We start from the raw sequence: 18546 nt of genomic DNA on the forward strand, positions 1-18546 counted from the left end.
CCAAGAATTAGGTCTCTTTAATTAAGGAAAGTAACTGAAAGGTGATTTGGTCAACTTTTCATATGATTTTCCAAATCTGAGAACATTTTAAGTCTGCTAAGAAAGTGTGACATCACGTCAGCTTTTATTCTGAGTGTTGAAACTTTCCAACTATGGAAAAATATCACTTTTCATTTTAGTGTATGCTTAAAACTGGCCCATTGGATATAGTTAAAGCAGGGACCTAACCCTACAAATTTAATTATTTTCCAGTAAAATTCAATTCCATTGAAGATATTTATTCAATATATTTATGATTCTGGTTTGGCAAACCTTTGGCTCATCTTTAAAAGTGCCCTAGATCTCTCTGCAAGAGTTGAGCCCTTCCAGAATAATTATGCTTTGTAGTTTTATTTTATGGAATTGAAATTATAAATGTAACTGTAGACATAATATCCCTAAGTAGAACCTCATCTCAAATTTCTTTTTATTGCAGCTGGTGAATCTGCAAATCAAAAATTTCCCATTTGGTAATAAATGGTATTACCTTTTGATGCAGATAGGCATTGAAAAGGATGGAAATTGTCTGTAAATATGATTTGTTTCTCATCAGTAATTATTTCAAATCAGAAATTAACTGAGTAATGTGATAATACAAGGGCTCTAGAAGCAGACAAGTGTAGGTTCATGTTTTGGCTCCACTGTTTACTAGCATTTGACCCAAAAGAGTATATTTAAACTTTATGAGCTTAGATCCTCAACTATAGATAACCAGGCCTGTCTTGTAAGGTGCCTAACACAGTGATTATTAAGAGTTAATACTAAGCTAAGAGCTTAATAAATGAGATATATAATTATAATAACAGTTAAAAAGTAATTCAGTTCTTTTATTCCAATGATTATTTTTCCTGATGATTCCCAAGTACATTTCCATGATATCAAGAGATACCATGAAATTGTTCAAAAACATTGTAAACACAGTTAAATTTATTTTATTTTATTTTTTTAAAAACGTTTATTGGAATATAGTTGCCTTACAATATTGTGTTAGTTTCTACTGTACAGCAAAGTGACTCAGCTATACGTATACATATATCCCCTGTTTTTTTGACTTCCTTCTCGTTTAGGTTATCACAGAGCATTGAGTAGAGTTCCCTGAGCTATACAGTAGGTTCTCATTAGTTATCTATTTTATACATAGTATCATTAGTGTATATATGATACTATATACAATAGTGTATATATGTCAATCCCAATCTCCCCATTCATCCCATCTCCCCTTTCCCCCTTGGTATCCATATGTTTGTTCTCTGTGTCTGTGTCTCTGTTTCTGCTTTGTAAATAAGATCATCTATACCAACTTTTTCAGATTCCATATATATGCGTTAATATACGATGTTTTTTTTCTCTTTATGACTTACTTCACTTCATTTATTTTTTTTAATCTATGTACTGGGCTGATTAATTACAAAATGAGAAACAAGAGTGCACAGAGATATAATTGTAACCGAAACATTAATATTTGTGTGTCTTATATAATCCAGTAGTCACTATGTTTTTCAATTATATAAATGATAGTATAATTTTAACCCTTTACTTTTATGGTTGAGGAGTAATTTTAAATTATATTCATTTTTTTCTTGGAGGGAATCCAAAGAAGCTGTAGGCCCTGTTCATATGAAGTACTAGATTGGACAGATTGGGGGAATTTGCTTTTCATTTTTTATCTTCCTGAACTGCTTGCATTTCCTATATGTAAAACTTTAGAAAATGTCAATGAAGTAATATATGGAGTGGGATTAAGAACGATTTTTTGGTTTGCTTTCAACTTTATATTTCTGCATTAAACTAATGAAATTGAAAAGCTGCAAATTATTTGAAAGTCCTAGAAGTAAGGTTCAAATAGTTTGATCTCCAATTCTCTTCTTTTCATACTTTAAAAATAAAGTAACTCAGAAAAGAAATTAAGGGGAAATAAATGACATTAATGAACAGAAACATAGTTTTAGTTTATTCCTCTCACATTCTTAAGGATCAAACCACTAAATACAATAGTAAAATAAAAGGCAATTTAAAAATACACAAATATATTATGCTGTGTCAGGGTCACTTGCATCTTACCATATCACTCTGAGAACATCACTGCTATATGAACAGCTGGATGTGCTTTATTGGGAAAATGATTTTTCTCTTTGTGTCAGTATTTCTGCACTAGTGCTTTGGCTCAATAATGAATACATGAGACCTTTTGTTGGAAAATAAAATTTAAAAAAATGAAAATAAAAATATATAAATCAGATAGTCTCTTATATCTTATTGTCCTTTATTGTTTTTCAAACATATAGCAAAAGTCACCATCAGAGTCATTCATTGGTCGAGAGAAGAGGTCGAATTCCCAGTCATACATTGGACGACCCATCCAGCTCGACAAGATCTTGCTGTCCAAAGTTAAAGTGCCGCACACTTTCGTCATCCACTCCTACACCCGGCCCACTGTGTGCCAGTACTGCAAGAAGCTTCTCAAGGGGCTCTTCAGGCAGGGCCTGCAGTGCAAAGGTAAGGACGATCTTGCCACCAAGTATTTGTCAACCGCCGAAGTTTGAGCCTCACCTCTTTGAAATGACTATTTTTCCCACACCTTCTCTTTCTGATGCATGCTTGGTTTTGATTTGTTTTCTTTTAAAATGATTGTGATTAGATTGCAGATTCAACTGTCATAAACGTTGTGCACCAAAAGTACCCAACAACTGCCTTGGCGAAGTGACCATTAACGGAGGTAGGTAAAAGGTCAGCTGTCACATCTATGCTTCTTTTCCCTCTTAAGGCATGTGTCAGTTAGGACTTAGTGGGATTTTTTTACTTTTAATTTCTTCCATTCAGATACTCGTGACCCAAACCAAAGTAAATTACGGCCTCTGTCCTACTTTACTGTAAAAAAGCACCCATCATTGCGTTGTGATAAAGACCAGAGATTTTCTTGATTTTTACATGGTGAACCAGCTAGTACTGAAAACTTGGATATCCAGGATTTCTTCCCCAGCTCACTTATTTTTCTACACCTATTCTAGTTCATTCAGAAGCGTAGAAATTGTTGGAATGCCTCCCAGTTATAGCTATCAGTCTCATCCTCCATCCTTTTCATTCCCAGCATTGAGACAGAAGTTAACTTTTCTTCCCTGTCTGTCAAGGAAGGGAAGAATCACAGAAATTGACCTACCAGGAAATAGTTACAACTTTCTTCCTCCACCTGCTTACTATTCTCATTATGTATGTGCTTGTTAACCCGCATCTTTAATAATAATAAAAGGAACTTTAATTTAGACAATTAAAAACTGCATATTCTTTTCTATATTGGGGAATATTCCTTTGGGAAAACTTTAATTGTATAAATAAAGATTGAAGGAATTCTAAGAAAAACGCTATGTCCTAAAGGAACAGCTCTCATTTTCTTCCCTGGTAGAATTCCTGATGGATTCTGACCAAAATATTTGACTTAGTGTCCCAGGCTGACTTTTTCCATAGATAGTAGACTGTGTTATATTTTCAGTCTGTTATCAGTTTGCTGATTCCTCTGGGAAGAAAACTGGTGATAAAAGACTGGAGAAACAGGTTGAGTATTTCTGTTGCTAAAATCCTGAAGAACAAGTGATTATGTATGTTCTCCAACTTTCTTCTCTAGAAGAAGAAGAGAAAGCTCTCTAGGAAAACATTCCCATAGTCGTTTCTGGCTTCAAGATGCATGACTTAGCTGCCAAACTCAAAAGCTTGGCAATCTTCCCGCTTTCTGTGGCATATGGTATTGATTTTGTTCAGGCCCAGGAAATGTCAATGTGTACTTGATAACTAGAACCAAAGGGAAACAGTGTAGTTTATGTTATGTTGATTAATTTGAAATTGCATTTTTCCATACAGTCAGAAAAATCTGGAAAAATGTGCATTTTCCAAGCTTGGCAGGCTAGGGTCTCTGATCAATCTGTTTTCTAACTTTAAAGTAAGTACTTTGCCTTAGTAAGTAATTATAATTTACTACATTACCATCAGCTATATAATGACAGGATTCAGTATTACTTCGAATATCAAATATCTTAGGCTTATGTGACCATATATTAGAATCCATGATTTTAAAAGTTACTGGAATATCAAGAATCAGTGACCTTGAGTGTCTTGCATGTCAAAGTTTCCCACATCCTCCCATGTATTTCTTTTTCCCACCAGGGCTGTACTACTGAAATAAGATTCGTATCCTCTTCACTGGTGCCTGGTATCACTTTGCTTCCTAGCACTTTGTTTCTGTCTCACCCTTGGCTTCCTTCCAAGGCTTCCCATGACTTTTCATGCTTTTTGGCTTAGGGGCACAAAAAACGAGCATCTGCTCGTAAAATTATATATTCATCCTCTCATTCATTCAGGTGACTATGAACTAAAATTTAAAAGGAAAGTGAAAGAAAAGAAAAATTCTTCACATAACTATATTTTTAGGGCTTCCAGTTGATTTGCTTTAAGATTGCCTAACTTTCTCTTAAGTCCTGGCTCCAGGATTCCAGGCTTATCTTCATGGGCACAAAACAATTTTTTAGATTTGCTTAGCCCTGGGGCAGAGTCTGATGTAGTCATGGAAGAAGGGAGCGATGACAATGACAGTGAAAGAAACAGTGGGCTCATGGATGACATGGAAGAGGCAATGGTCCAAGATGCTGAGATGGTCATGGCAGAGTGCCAGAACGACAGTGGGGAGATGCAGGATCCAGACCCAGACCACGAGGACTCCAACAGAACCATCAGGTGAGGGCTGCAACCCCAGCTTTGGCCAAACAGGGGAACCCCAAGTGGTATGTACTTTTTAAAGCTCTTTGATATTTTTATCTGTTATAAACTTCAAGTGTGCATTCACAAGCATACCTCGTCTTATTGCTTTATTGCACTTCAAAGGTATTCCGTTTTTTTTACAAATTGAAGGTTTGTGGCAACCTAGGGTAGTGCACATCTATCAGTGCCATTTTTTCCACAGCGTGTGCTCACTTTGTGTCTCTGTGTCATATTTTGGTAATTCTTACAAGATTTCAAACTTTTTCCTTATTATTATATTAGTTAGGGTAATCTGTGTTTAGCAGTCTTTGAGGTTACTATTGTAATTGTTTTGGGACACCACAAACCATGGCCAGTATAATACAGTATACTTAATCGATAAATGGTGTGTGTGTTCTGACTGCCCCACCAACCAGCCGTTCTCCAGTCTCTCTCCACTTCCTCTGGCCTCTCTATTCCCTGAGATACAGCAATATTGAAATTAGGCCAGTTAATAAACCCTACAATGGCCTCTCAGTGTTCAAGTGAAAGGAAGAGTCACACGTCTCTCACTTTAAATAAAAAGCTGGCAATAAGTAAGATTAGTGAGGAAAGCATGTTGAAAGCTGAGATGGGCCAAAAGCTAGGCCTCTTGAGCTAAACAGTCAGCCAAGTTGTCATGCAAAGTAAAAGTTCTTCATAGAATTAAAAGTGCTACTTCAGCAAACACGTGAATAATAAGAAAGCAAAACAACATTATTGCTGAAGGAAAAAGTTTCGGTGGTCTTGATAGAAGGTCAAACCAGCCACAACATTCCCTTAAAGCAAAGCCTAATCTAGACCAAGATCCTAATTCTTTTCAAGTCTGTGAAAGCTGAGAAAGGTGAGGAAGCTGCAGGAGAAAAGTTTGAAGCTAGTAGAGATTGATTTACACGGCGTTTAAGGAAATAAGCCATCTCCATAGCATAAAAGTACAAGGGGGGGAAGCATGAAGTGCTGATATAGAAGCTTCAGCAAGTTACCAAAATATCTAGCTAAGACAATAAATGAGGGTGGCTACACTAAACATCACACTTGCAATGTAGATGAAACAGCCTTATATTGGAAGACAGTGCCATCTCGGACTTTCACAGCTAGAGAGAAGACGATGCCTGGCTTCAAAGCTTCAAAGGACAGGCTGACTCTGCAGCTGGTAACTTTTAAGTTGAAACCAATGCTCATTTACCATTCTGAAAATCTTAGGGCCCTTAAGAATTATGCCAAATCCACTCTACTTATGCTCTGTAGATGGAACAACAAAGCCTGGATGACAGCATATCTGTTTACAACATAGTTTACTGAATATTTTAAGTCCGCTGTTGAGACTTATTGCTCAGAAAAAAATATTCCTTTCAAAATGCTACTGCTCACTGACAATGCACCTGGTCACCCAAGAGCTCTGACAGAGATGGACAGTGAAATTCACGTTGCTTTCATGCCTGCTAACACAACATCCATTTTTGCAGCCCATGGATCAAGGGGCAATTTCAACTTTCACGTCTTATTATTTAAGAGATACATTTTGTAAGGTTATCATTGCCATAGATAGATGGCTGTTCTTCTGATGGATCTGGGCAAAGTCAACTGAAAACCTTCTGGAAAGGATTCACCATTCAGATGCCATTAAGAACATTCATGATTAATGGGAAGAGGTGAAAATATCAACATTTACAGGAGTTTGGAAGAAGTTGTTTCCAAACCTCATGGATGACTTTGAGTGGTTCAAGACTGCGATGGAGAAAGTAACTGCTGATGTGGTGGAAATAGCATGAGAACTAAAATTAGAAGTGGAGTCTGAAGATGTGACTGCAATGTCATGATAAAACTTTAAGGGTTGAGCAGAGGAAGTGGTTTCCTGAGATGGAATCTACTCCTGGTGAAGATTCTGTGAAGTTTGTTGAAATGACAACAAAGGATTTAGGATATTACATACATTTAGTTGATAAAGCAATAGCAGGGTTTGAGAGTATTGACTTCAATTTTGAAAGAAGTTCTGTGGGTAAAATGCTATAAAACAGCATTGCGTGCTACAGGGAAATCATTCGTGAAAGGAAGAGTCAATCAATGCTGCAGACTTTATTGTTGTCCTATTTTAAGATATTGCCACAGTCATACCAGCCTTCAGCCAACACCATCCACATCAGTCCACAGCCATCAACAACAAGGCAAGACTCTCCACCAGCAAAAAAATTATATCTCCCCTGAAGGCTGAGGTGATGGTTAGCATTTTTTAAAGCAATAAACTAATTTTTAATTAAGCTAGATACATTGTTTTTTTTAAGCATAATGCTATTACACACTTAGTAGACCACAGTATAGTATAAACATAACATATATACACTGGGAAACCAAAAAAATTTCATGTGACTCGCTTTATTGCCATATTTGCTTTATCTCCGTGATCTGGAACCAAACCTGCAATATCTCCGAGGTATGTCTATAATTTGTTTATAAATGAGCTGTGTACTATGGAGGAGACTCCTAACTTTGGAATTAGGAGGTCGGGATTCCCTTGGAGAAATGTAGTTTGCATCCTTTCCTGGTATTGCCTCATTCTTTGACCCATTTTCTTTTCCATGTAAGGGTTACACGTATGTGCAAATGACAAATTTACTACTAAGTTAATATTCATTCAAAGCTCATTGTGTAAGGGTAAGCCGGGACAAAGTGAGAGAGTGGCATGGACATATATACACTACCAAATGTAAAATAGATAGCTAGTGGGAAGCAGCCGCATAGCACAGGGAGATCAGCTTGGTGCTTTGTGACCACCTAGAGGGGTGGGACAGGGAGGGTGGGAGGGAGACGCAAGAGGGAAGAGATACGGGAACATATGTATATGTATAACTGATTCACTTTGTTATAAAGCAGAAACTAACACACCATTGTAAAGCAATTATACTCCAATAAAGACGTTAAAAAAAAAAAGCTCATTGTGTGCACATACAGAGATCAGGGATCAACCTCAGCGGACACCATCTATTTTTTTTTTTTTTTTTAACATCTTTATTGGAGTATAATTGCTTTGCAATGGTGTGTTAGTTTCTGCTTTGTAACAAAGTGAATCAGTTATACATATACATATGTTCCCATATCTCTTCCCTCTTGCGTCTCCCTCCCTCCCACCCTGACACCATCTATTTTTATAGCTGGTCCCTATTACGGATATCACATACATCTGGACCTTACTGTTCTTGATTTTATTTCAGAAGTGTGTGGAGTTTCATATTTGTCATCTAATTATCTGTACTTTTTGATTTGTAGATGATCCCCATTTTTTATATTAGTGGTCAGCACACTATGGCCCGAATCAGGCTGCTGTCTGTTTTGTAATAAAGTTTTATTGGAACATAGCCAGGCCCGTTCATAGCTATGGCTGTGTCTGCTTTTGCACCACAATGACAAAGTTAAGTATTCTGCAAAGCCTGAAATATGTATTACCTGGCTCTTTACAAAAATAGTTTCCAGACCTCTGATTTATGTTATAAAGTGTATTCAAACTTTTGTGTCCATTTTACAAATACCATATTCATTGACTGACTGAAATTGTTCATGAGAGGAGAGCAATAAAATAATTGGATTTTATTCCATTCAATAGCATGAAAAATATTTTTTAAATACTGGAAAATATTAGTCTTATGACCCCACCGTCTTTCAAAGGTGTACATTTCTTTAGTATCAAAAGATTGGTGTGGGCAGGTGGGCCTGTGGTTGGGGGCAGTGAAGGAGAGAGGAAGACACAGAGACAGAAAAGACAGAGAAAGAAAGACATGAAGGATGGGCATAATTCCATGAGCAATAGTTGTTTAAAAGACAGTTTCAACAGCAGATGCTAATTTTTGTGAAATTATCCAGAGAGAGACTGAAATTCACAGTAACTGATATTATCTCTAAACGATTAATATTATGGCTGTAATATGTAGCAAGCAAGCGTTCACGTGTGATTCTGAATACTGTGGCCTCAATACACTAAAACTGTAATCTACCCAATGTTCACCCCAAAACTGAGCACCATGCACTTCAACCTGAAAACCGAGGAGCTTATTATCCTCCCTCGGGATTGTTAAGGTGTACATATCAAGCGCCTATCACCCTTCAGAGTAATCCAGATTCTGAACTAGGGTACTCTGGCAGTACTGTTCACTAAAAATGGAATATGAAATTTTTTTTTGACTTTCACTTTGAAATAGCTGAAATAAGGTTTTATGCAGGAAAAAAAGATCGGTATCTAAAAACATTTCTTCCCTAAAATATTTTGACTTTTCAAGTCCATCAACAAGCAACAATATCCCACTCATGAGAGTAGTGCAGTCTGTCAAACACACGAAGAGGAAAAGCAGCACGGTGATGAAAGAAGGATGGATGGTCCACTACACCAGCAAGGACACACTGGTAAGATCCACAGCAAGAAGTTTTCTCTTGCCCTGCAAGCTTTAATTAGAGGAGGTGCTGATGCCCTGTCAACACTGTGGGATGTCTGGGTTACCAGGAGCAGACCTCAGTGCAGGCAGGGCACCGGATTGGGGGAGCACGTTGACAGTCACTGAGTGTCCCAAGTAGTTGAGCTAACAACGGAGTTACAAAAAAGTGTAGACAGCAATCTCAGGGAAACACTCATTTCCCTCCATTACTTGAGATGATTTCCAAACAACTTGAATGTCTTGCCTGTCATTTTACAGGCTTGCTTTCAGAGCACTCCTCTGTGATTCAGGTTTTTTTTTTGAAACACTGCATTTTAGGGAGAGAAGAAACGATGATAACTATTATACACTTCTTAAATCCTTAGGTGTTCACTTAAAAACTGACCTATTCAGAAATACAGGAATCCTATATTTTATTAGATAAAAGACAACACATTTTAATTTTTTCATATAGTCTGAGTAGTTCATTACTTCTTATTTTCCTAATAGTTGATGAATGAGTTTGTGTGTAAGAGAGAAAAAAATTTGATGTATGTTTCAGTTAAGCTAATTGACATTTAGTGCTAAGCTTCTTTCTCAGCTATTGGTAGTGTTTTCCTCATCACCCCCTAGCTATAGGATTCCTATCATTTTTTTTAGATAAATGGACATCTGTAACCTAATCACTCTAGCTATAATCTCGACCTTCTCTTCTGGAGGGAGATTTACATGACTTACTGTAGGACTCAACTGAATACTATCCAGTCCTTCCTAGACATGGTAAAATATTTGAAGCATATTTAGTGTATTTGACTGGTCTAAGATAGGTGTGGAAGAGACCAAGAATAGTATTAGGGCATTTTGGCCTAAAAAGAAGAAACACATACACACATACAGACACACAAGGACCTGATCACCAAATCATAGAAGTTTAGATCTGCAGTGAGCTTAAGAGAGAATCGAGTTATTGATGCACTCTCCTTGTATTGTTAAGTTGATGCCATGGAGTCAACCTTGCCATCCTACAGAACATTCTTTAGTTCTGCTGTAACAGTCAGAGCTCTTCCATCTCTAATGGAAGCCAGAATACCTGGCTGGATCAGCATGGCACGCCTTATGTTCTAAAATAATAAGAATATATAAATATTGTATCTCCTGTTAAGCCTTTTTATTTTATTACAGCTACAAATCCACTTTTAGCTCTTCAAGCCATCAAATAAATTTTAAAATGGAGTTTTCTATTTACTATACACTCAGTAAGTGCCAGGCACCGCTTGGGTGCTAACACATCATCTCCTTTATTATTCATAACTCTCGGATGTAGACACAGAAACTCACCACACATTTGCTGAGTAGTCATCTTCTAGAGTCTTGAAATTGAGTGTCAGTCTTCCTGGTCCAAAGCCCATGCACTTTCCACCATCGAGTCTGATGTCCCCAGTGGGAAAATGTTTTGATTTTTATCTATCTTGGATATTTTTTAAGTTTTTAAAAGATACTAAATCCAACTTCTGTTTCAGCGGAAACGGCACTATTGGAGATTGGATAGCAAATGTATTACCCTCTTTCAAAATGACACAGGAAGCAGGTACTACAAGGTAAGGGTGGCTCTTTCCTTGACTGAAGTTTCACACCCCCTCTTTCTTTCTCATGGGAATGTAGAGTATCAGAAATACAAAATACATCCAACAGACATGACTCTTTTGGAGCTTGCTCCAAGGGATATTTTTTCTTCTCTGTAGTTTACACATTTGGGGGGAATCAGGTTGTGACCCCATGTTAGTTATCTGTGAATTTCAAATATCCCTGTGGAATACTTCTGGCCCCATGTGATGGTGGGGCAGGAGCGGGAGGGGGAGAGAAGAAGCTTAACTGACTATTTTAGCAGAGATGTGTGATTTAACTAGAAAATTCAAGGTCACAGAAGATTAGCGAAAAGTAAATTCCTGAAATCTGTTCTATCCAACTTTGTTTGTTTTGTTTTGCATTTGTAGCCTTGCCGTACGTCACTGGGGGTTAAGAAACATTTTATGATTTCTCCATGTATTGTCAATATTCACAAGGAACACTTTCCTCTAGAAAAAGATTTGTCAGCTATTTTCATTCTGTCTCTCTACATGAAATAATACAGGTGTCATATAACGTTATCACCCAGTAAAACACGGTTCCAAAAGAAGTTCATACTGAAGACAGTATATACTTGCTCCTTCAAGATTAATGCAGGCTCAGGCAAAGTTGGTGTCGTTCTCCATGGCCCCTTTACACAGATCTAACAGAAAAAGGAGACGTCATTAACTTTTCAATTAAAAATTTGTTTTAAAAGTTATTATTTCTTAGTGACTCTGTACCTCCTGGAAGACAGTGTGGTGATTAATTTTTTTAGTATCTATATTGTCTTAAAAGCAACTACTTTTTAGAGTCTGAGGGCGGCCGAAATGGCTGGCTTGTTTTAAGATGAGGCTTCTGCTACTTCTCCTGGTGGCGGCGTCAGCAGTGGTCCAGAGCTGTGCCTTGGCCAACCTGGGAGGCGTGCCTGGCAAGAGATTAAAGATGCAGTACACCACGGGGCCGCTGCTCAAGTTCGAGATTTGTGTTTCCTGAGGTTATAGGTGGGTGTTTTAGGAGTACACGCGGATTGTTAGCTAGCGGTACCCAGGCATTCTCATTGAAGGAGAGAATTACCTCCCTCAACCAATATATAGACACATAGCATCTTTCCTGTCGGTCTTCAAGCTAGCCTAGTAATTAGGCTTAATAATTGTTGGCAAGGATCCTTTTGCCTTGTTTGGCATGCAGGCTCCTAGCATCTGGCAGTGAGGCCAAGAAAATAAGGTCTCTGCATGCATGATGGTCTTCTTCTTGAGCAACATGATTGAGAACCAGTGTATGTTAACAGGTGCATTTGAGATAACTTTGAATGATGTACCTGTGTGGTCTAAGCTGGAATCTGGTCACCTTCCATCCATGCAACAGCTTGTTCAAATTCTTGACAATGAAATGAAGTTCAATGTGCATATGGATTCAATCCCACACCATCGATCATAGCCCCACCTATCAGCACTGAATACTCTTTTACATTAAGGGATTTTTGCAAGAGCAGCATGAGTGACATTGTGAAGGCCTGTACTAAAGACAGCAAGCCGTTAGTACAGACCAGATGCTTTCTTGGCAGGCTCGTTGTACCTCTTGGAAAACCTCAACACAAGGCAGTTTTTCAGTGCTGGCACATTTTGGGATTCTGCACATTCGTGGAGTGCAATAATACTGTATAGTTTTTTTTTTTTTTTCTTCCCCAAGTCCACTCGGTTAATAGTTTTTTTAAAAAATGCAGACATTACTACTTGTACTTCTTTTTCTCTCGGTCATATTTGAAAAAGTAGAAAACTGAGTTGCAATTTGATTTTTTTTTTCAAAGATGTCTGTTAAGTCTTGTGATTTTATATGAATTTTCCTTTTTTATAGGTTAAAATTGATCTTTTCAGGACTAGAGCTCAAGTTCCCAAATACTTTATAAGAGTTTATCAGACATCTCTAATTTGCTCGTGTCCAATTTATATAGTTTTCAAAATACTGCAGATTGTGAACAGCACATTATATAAGATTATGGGGGGAAATCCTATATCCAGAGTACTGTACAAATTTGTGTATGTGTGTGTGCGCGTGTGGGATTACCAGAGAGCTACTAAAAGACCAACCACTTTTTAAATCCTGTTAATGTAGTTCAAGTGTCCTGCCTTGACTGTCAATTTAATGAGTTGATTAGCTGGGCTTTTATACTTAACTCAATAAAAAACTAAGCAGATGTAAGTTCAAAACAAAACAAAACAAACAAAAAGCAACTACTCTTAAAACCACTGTCTGTGGTTTTTCTCATTAAAACTATTCATGTGGCTATATTATTATATTAACATCGATCAAATCAAATTGTATGATTCATTTTCAGTGCCTTAAAGAATAGTTGAAATTTAAAAACAGCTGCACATACCCAAAGGCATTTCAAAAGGGTCGTGATTTTACCTCACCGTTATAAAAATTATCATTTACATTCCAAGTCTTAGATCTTGATGCAGATTCAAAATTATTATTCTTATTCATACTTATTCTTACCACATGAACATAGTAAAAAAGTCACTTGCATTTTTCTGTAGAAAGGAGATGATAACTTTTCCCCTACTAAAGATATTTTTGTATTTTTCTTAGTAATATTCTGTGTCTTACTAAACCATTTGATGGCTGATTGTAATGCCATTTCTCACATGTCCCTGGCATGAATTTTATTTGAAAGTTTACATAGTTTTGATAAACTGCGTTTAACACACTCTTTCTTCCACAGGAAATTCCTTTATCAGAAATTTTATCTCTGGAACCAGTAAAACCATCAGCTTTAATCCCTAACGGGGCCAGTCCTCACTGTTTTGAGATCACTACAGCAAACGTCGTGTATTATGTGGGAGAAAATGTGGTCAATCCCTCCAGCCCACCACCAAGTAGCAGTGTCGTCACCAGTGGCATTGGTGCAGACGTGGCCAGGATGTGGGAGATGGCGATCCGGCATGCCCTCATGCCCGTTATTCCCAAGGGTTCCTCCGTGGGTTCAGGAACCAATGTGCACAGTGAGTCTGCTAGTTTTCTGACTATCTTTAGAACAGGTGAAGAGAGACTCTTTGGGGATGATTTATTTTATTGGCGAACATAGGGTCTCCAAATAAAAGCTGCTGCTACACATACTAAGGTATGTCATTCATTAAATGATCCTATTTTATTTTTCATTTTACATTAAAATTCTGAACAAATGCATGTCAACCCAATATATTAGGCAATAGCAGAAACCTAGAGCTGTTGGTCATAAAAGAAGAACTAATCTAGTCAGCTTGAGCTTGACCTGGAATGCCGGTCTTGCCATTTACAAATGTGAGTTAACATATGTCCTCAAAACCACCTAATATGCTATTCCGGGCAGGACGCTTAGTGTGCAGAGTACCTGGAAGCTCTTGATCATTTTATCCCAGGAAGAAACCTCTGTTCATTGTAGAATGAGATAAATTTTACCAAAATGCAAACAGGATCAAGTATTGAGGATGAATTTCTAAAAGATATTTTAGAGGAGTATCTATTTAAAATGCAACTTAAAATCTTATAATGGCTATTAATAATGAAGCCTATGGCAAAAAGCCCTCTGTTTTCACATCACAGTGTGTTATCTAATGATCTATCACAACTTTTTAATTGATCTCTACAACCAATATACATATTAATAGAATATATATGCCTAGTTGGGTGCTAAGCATTTTATGTGAGGTCTCTATTTTAATGCCTAAAATAACCCCAATAGTTGGATGTTAATGGTTAGCCTGTTTTACAGGTGAGGGAATCAGGCCCTAGAGACATTAAGTTGTCTCAGCTTGTACCAGAGTTACGACATGGCACACCAGTATTTGAACCCAAGTCTTTACGACTCCTAACTCTAAACTGACAAAATATTATTATTTTTCAAAGCCAAGTACAGAGTAAATCTGTAACTGTAAAAGGAAAGAAACATTCTAATAGACATTTTTGTAGAAAAGTCTAATCATTATGGTTTTAAAACAGCCCTGCAGCTTGATTAATAAGCATGTATTTACTTGTTTTGCTATTATCTCTCTTACTTACTTTGTGTATTTTTGAACATGTATTTCCAGGAGATATTTCTCTGAGTATTTCGGTATCAAATTCCCAGATTCAAGAAAATGTGGTGAGTGTGTACCTACTAATATAAAACTTGCTACTGTGATCCTTTATTTGAAAATAAGAGCATCATAAAGTACATTTTTATTGATCTGAAATTTTAATTTTTTAGTGTTTTCTAGAAAATAAAATAGGGTCCTTTTGGATGTTTTTCTTCTATAAAATTTTAGAAACATTACATTGTATCAATTCTCTTAGTGATTTTCTATCATCTGTTCTGCAGGGTGGAAAGTTAAATACCTACTTTTCATCTCAGATAAACAGTTATCATGCAGTGCCTGATTTCTCACGTGTTTGCGCATCTTGGTACTGGAATTTTAAATGGTTGATACTATGTAATACCAGATAAAATGAAATAAATTATTTGAGTTGCATGAATAGCTTAAACATGTCCTATTCTCATTCCTTGATTGCTACCCAGAAGTGCTGTCGTATGACAAGGAGTTGCATATACTCTTACAATCACTTGTACTTAACAAGGAGACCTCAGAAAGCTGCATAAATCAGATTTTATGCATCCACATTCTAGCACCCTAGTCAGCTGTGCCACATAACTCCATCCTTTCAGCTCAGTTTTTGAAAATTGTAGATCATACATATTATGAAATAATTTACACTCTGTCATATGTTTGCTTCTTTTGGTTATACTTTGTCACTGGAGCAAGCAGCCCAAAAGTAATAAGGCCTTTCCTACCTCATCCTGTGACTCGATCTTTCCCTCTATTTTGACTGCTATACCTGTCACCAAAAGGAAAAAGTTTGTAGCCTTACACTGATCTGAGTCTATTTTTTAAAGAATAAACTCCATGAAACTCGATTCATCACTAGCATAGCTTTGCAACCTTTGCTACATTGGCATAAAGTAAACTGAAAACCAAATATGATTGAGAGAATTAGGGAAACTTTGTAATGAAAATTAGACATATTCTTGTTCTGTCAATCATGAGCTAGATTTCTAAAGACCTGAAGGTTCCTGTTGTTCTTGCTTAGCCAGAGAAGACTTTGGGAAATACTGATCTACCTATAAGCCTCTTGGGAAATTCTAGATTCCACCCTGTTTGGCTGAAAATTCTGGGTGGCCATTGAGCTATCAGAGAAAGATGGAGTAGTAGTTTGGACTCAGAATACTGGAGTAGTATTAATTCATTTTCTTGTCTTCAGACAACCTTGAACTCTGAACCATGGATACTCTGAAGGGATCACAGGATAGAACTTGTAGTTGTTTTCTGGGGGAAGGACAAAGGGAAAGCATAGCAATGTATGGAATATGCAGAGGGTAGGATGTGATGTAAAAGGACTTTTATTTTTGTTTTTTTAAAAATTTATTTATTTTTGGCTGCGTTTGGTCTTCGTTGCTGCACGTGGGCTTTTCTCTAGTTGTGGCAAGCGGGAGCTCCTCTTTGTTGCAGCGCGCGGGCTTCTCATTGCAGTGGCTTCTCTTGTCGCGGAGCACAGGCTCTAGGCACGCGGGCTTCAGTAGTTGTGACACACAGGCTCAGTAGTTGTGGCTCGCGGGCTCTAAAGTGCAGGCTCAGTAGTTGTGGCGCACAGGCTTAGTTGCTCCGCGGCATGTGGGATCTTCCCGGACCAGGGCTCGAACCCATGTCCCCTGCATTGGCAGGCGGATCCTTAACCAGTGCACCACCAAGGAAGTCCAGGACTTTTATTTTTGAAAGGACAAAGAGTACAAGAGTGGAGGATAGGCAGAAAATTCCATAGGATGTCATAGGAATACTGAAAGTGAAAAAGTATTACATTGTGCTTTCATGAGTGTGGTCATCAAAATCACAGACTAAGCGTAGTCATCTAAAACAGAATGCTTTACTTAGCAATTATTATTTCAAAGAGGAAAGAGTAGACATTTGGAGACTTGTTAACCTCCAGAAGTGGTAAAAGTAGAAGAGTGTGGTTACCTCACAGATGAGAATTTCATTGTGGATGGTCATCTTTTTGTGGTGTCTCTGGCTCACTCACAGGGATTCAGCCCCCTCTTCCTTCAGTTTAAATTCATGTGGATGTGGATGATTGATAAAGAGGCAGCCACAGCATTTTAGCCATAAAGAATGAAATGGTTGGAATCAGGACTCACACAGACATATGCTTGGGAACCATGATTATTTAATGTGAGATTTCTAAATAACGATTGAAATAAGCAAATCACTTTTTGAATACTGACATTATGTATGTAAATGACATAGAGTTTTAAGTCTTTTTTCTTTCTAATGAAACCTATATAATTGAACATTGGAAAATTTCTGCTGCTTAAGATTAGGATAGTTGTCCAACATTACAGTATTACATTAAATTGAAGACTGGGTTTTTAATATAGTTATATTGTAGATTTCATCTAGCATTTAAATTTTAATTGTTTATGTTTAAAATATTTATTAGTGTTAATGATATATTTAATAAAATTATAGAGTTTATTAGGACTAATCTTTTGTTCCACTTCATGTTTGTTTTCCTCTGGACTTGCACCTATAGGACATCAGCACAGTTTATCAGATCTTTCCTGATGAGGTACTGGGTTCTGGGCAGTTTGGAATTGTTTATGGAGGTAGGTTAATTCACTAAGTATTTTTATTAATTTAAAGTTTTAGCATTTTTGTTTAGAAAAGTAGTATCTCCAAGAAAAATATAAAGGACCTATATGTAGATACGTTTTTATGTATGTCTCTCTGTGTTTGACCTCTTTAGAAATTTCTCTTGAGGTAGTCACTAAATGGAAATTTGGTACCTTTCTGTTTTGAAAGAGAAATTTTTCTACTACTAAATATCAACAAACTTTTGCTTAAATATTGACAAACTCTATACACTATACTGGTTAAATATTGGTTTATTTAGACAAAATATTGAGAAACAAGGCAGCTGTAATCATAAAGATTCCTTTTCCTCTTAGCATATTTGATCAGAATGCTATAGAAGTCCATTCAAAAATTCTTTAATTCTAACATCTTTAATAATATTATGTATTTTGGTAAGGTTTGCATTTTTTACATTTTTGAAGTAAAATACTGAATTTTTACCTTTTTCTTATTGTCAAGGTATTTGGTGAATTTAGTTAAAACTTCTGCTGTTTTTGATTCTAGCCAGTTCAATGACATTTTTCAAGTCTTTAAGAAAGATTTAATATCAATGTTTCACCTGCCCTATAAAATGACATCATAACTTTCATTTCCTTAATATAATCAGTAACAGATTATCTTTTTTTGGTGAAGTTAGGGTGCTCTGAAATAATCACAATGTCTCATTCAATATTATTTATCATAGTATAATATTGTGCTTTTTATTTAAAAGCTAATTAAATTCTACTCTAAAAGTAATTTTGATTCTTACAAAATGCACAGATTTTTTTTTGATAGAAAATCTATCAAGTCAGCAACCATTGTGCTTTTTGTTAAGGCATAACTATATAATAGAGGAGACCAAGTACTACATAGAAAATTCTTCTGCAGTGTAATAATTGCGTGCAAAGAAATCATGGTATATAAAGAATAGTAAATATACATAACTGCATATAGTGTGGAGGTGAAACAGGGATAAGAAATGAGGTTAGAGAAACCAGCAGGTACCAGGTAATTTGTAACATCCAACAGTGAAGGAGCAGGCATAGGAAAAG

General features: G+C 36.7%; 1 protein-coding gene and 1 pseudogene across 1 annotated transcript in view; both read left to right on the forward strand.

The window, feature by feature from the left end:
- The window catches only part of PRKD1 (protein kinase D1), a 333970-nt gene that overhangs the window by 273365 nt on the left and 42059 nt on the right, over positions 1-18546 (forward strand). Inside the window, exons 5-12 of the mRNA XM_060004736.1 lie at positions 2325-2535; positions 2678-2755; positions 4557-4761; positions 9072-9195; positions 10724-10801; positions 13537-13816; positions 14882-14934; positions 17412-17484. Of these exons, the coding sequence (XP_059860719.1) occupies positions 2325-2535; positions 2678-2755; positions 4557-4761; positions 9072-9195; positions 10724-10801; positions 13537-13816; positions 14882-14934; positions 17412-17484 (1102 nt within the window). The remainder of the gene's footprint in view (positions 1-2324; positions 2536-2677; positions 2756-4556; positions 4762-9071; positions 9196-10723; positions 10802-13536; positions 13817-14881; positions 14935-17411; positions 17485-18546) is intronic.
- Positions 11658-12615, forward strand: LOC132419587 (thioredoxin reductase-like selenoprotein T; annotated as a pseudogene).

Source organism: Delphinus delphis, chromosome 2 (genome assembly GCF_949987515.2).
Source record: "Delphinus delphis chromosome 2, mDelDel1.2, whole genome shotgun sequence".
Lineage (NCBI taxonomy): Eukaryota > Metazoa > Chordata > Mammalia > Artiodactyla > Delphinidae > Delphinus > Delphinus delphis.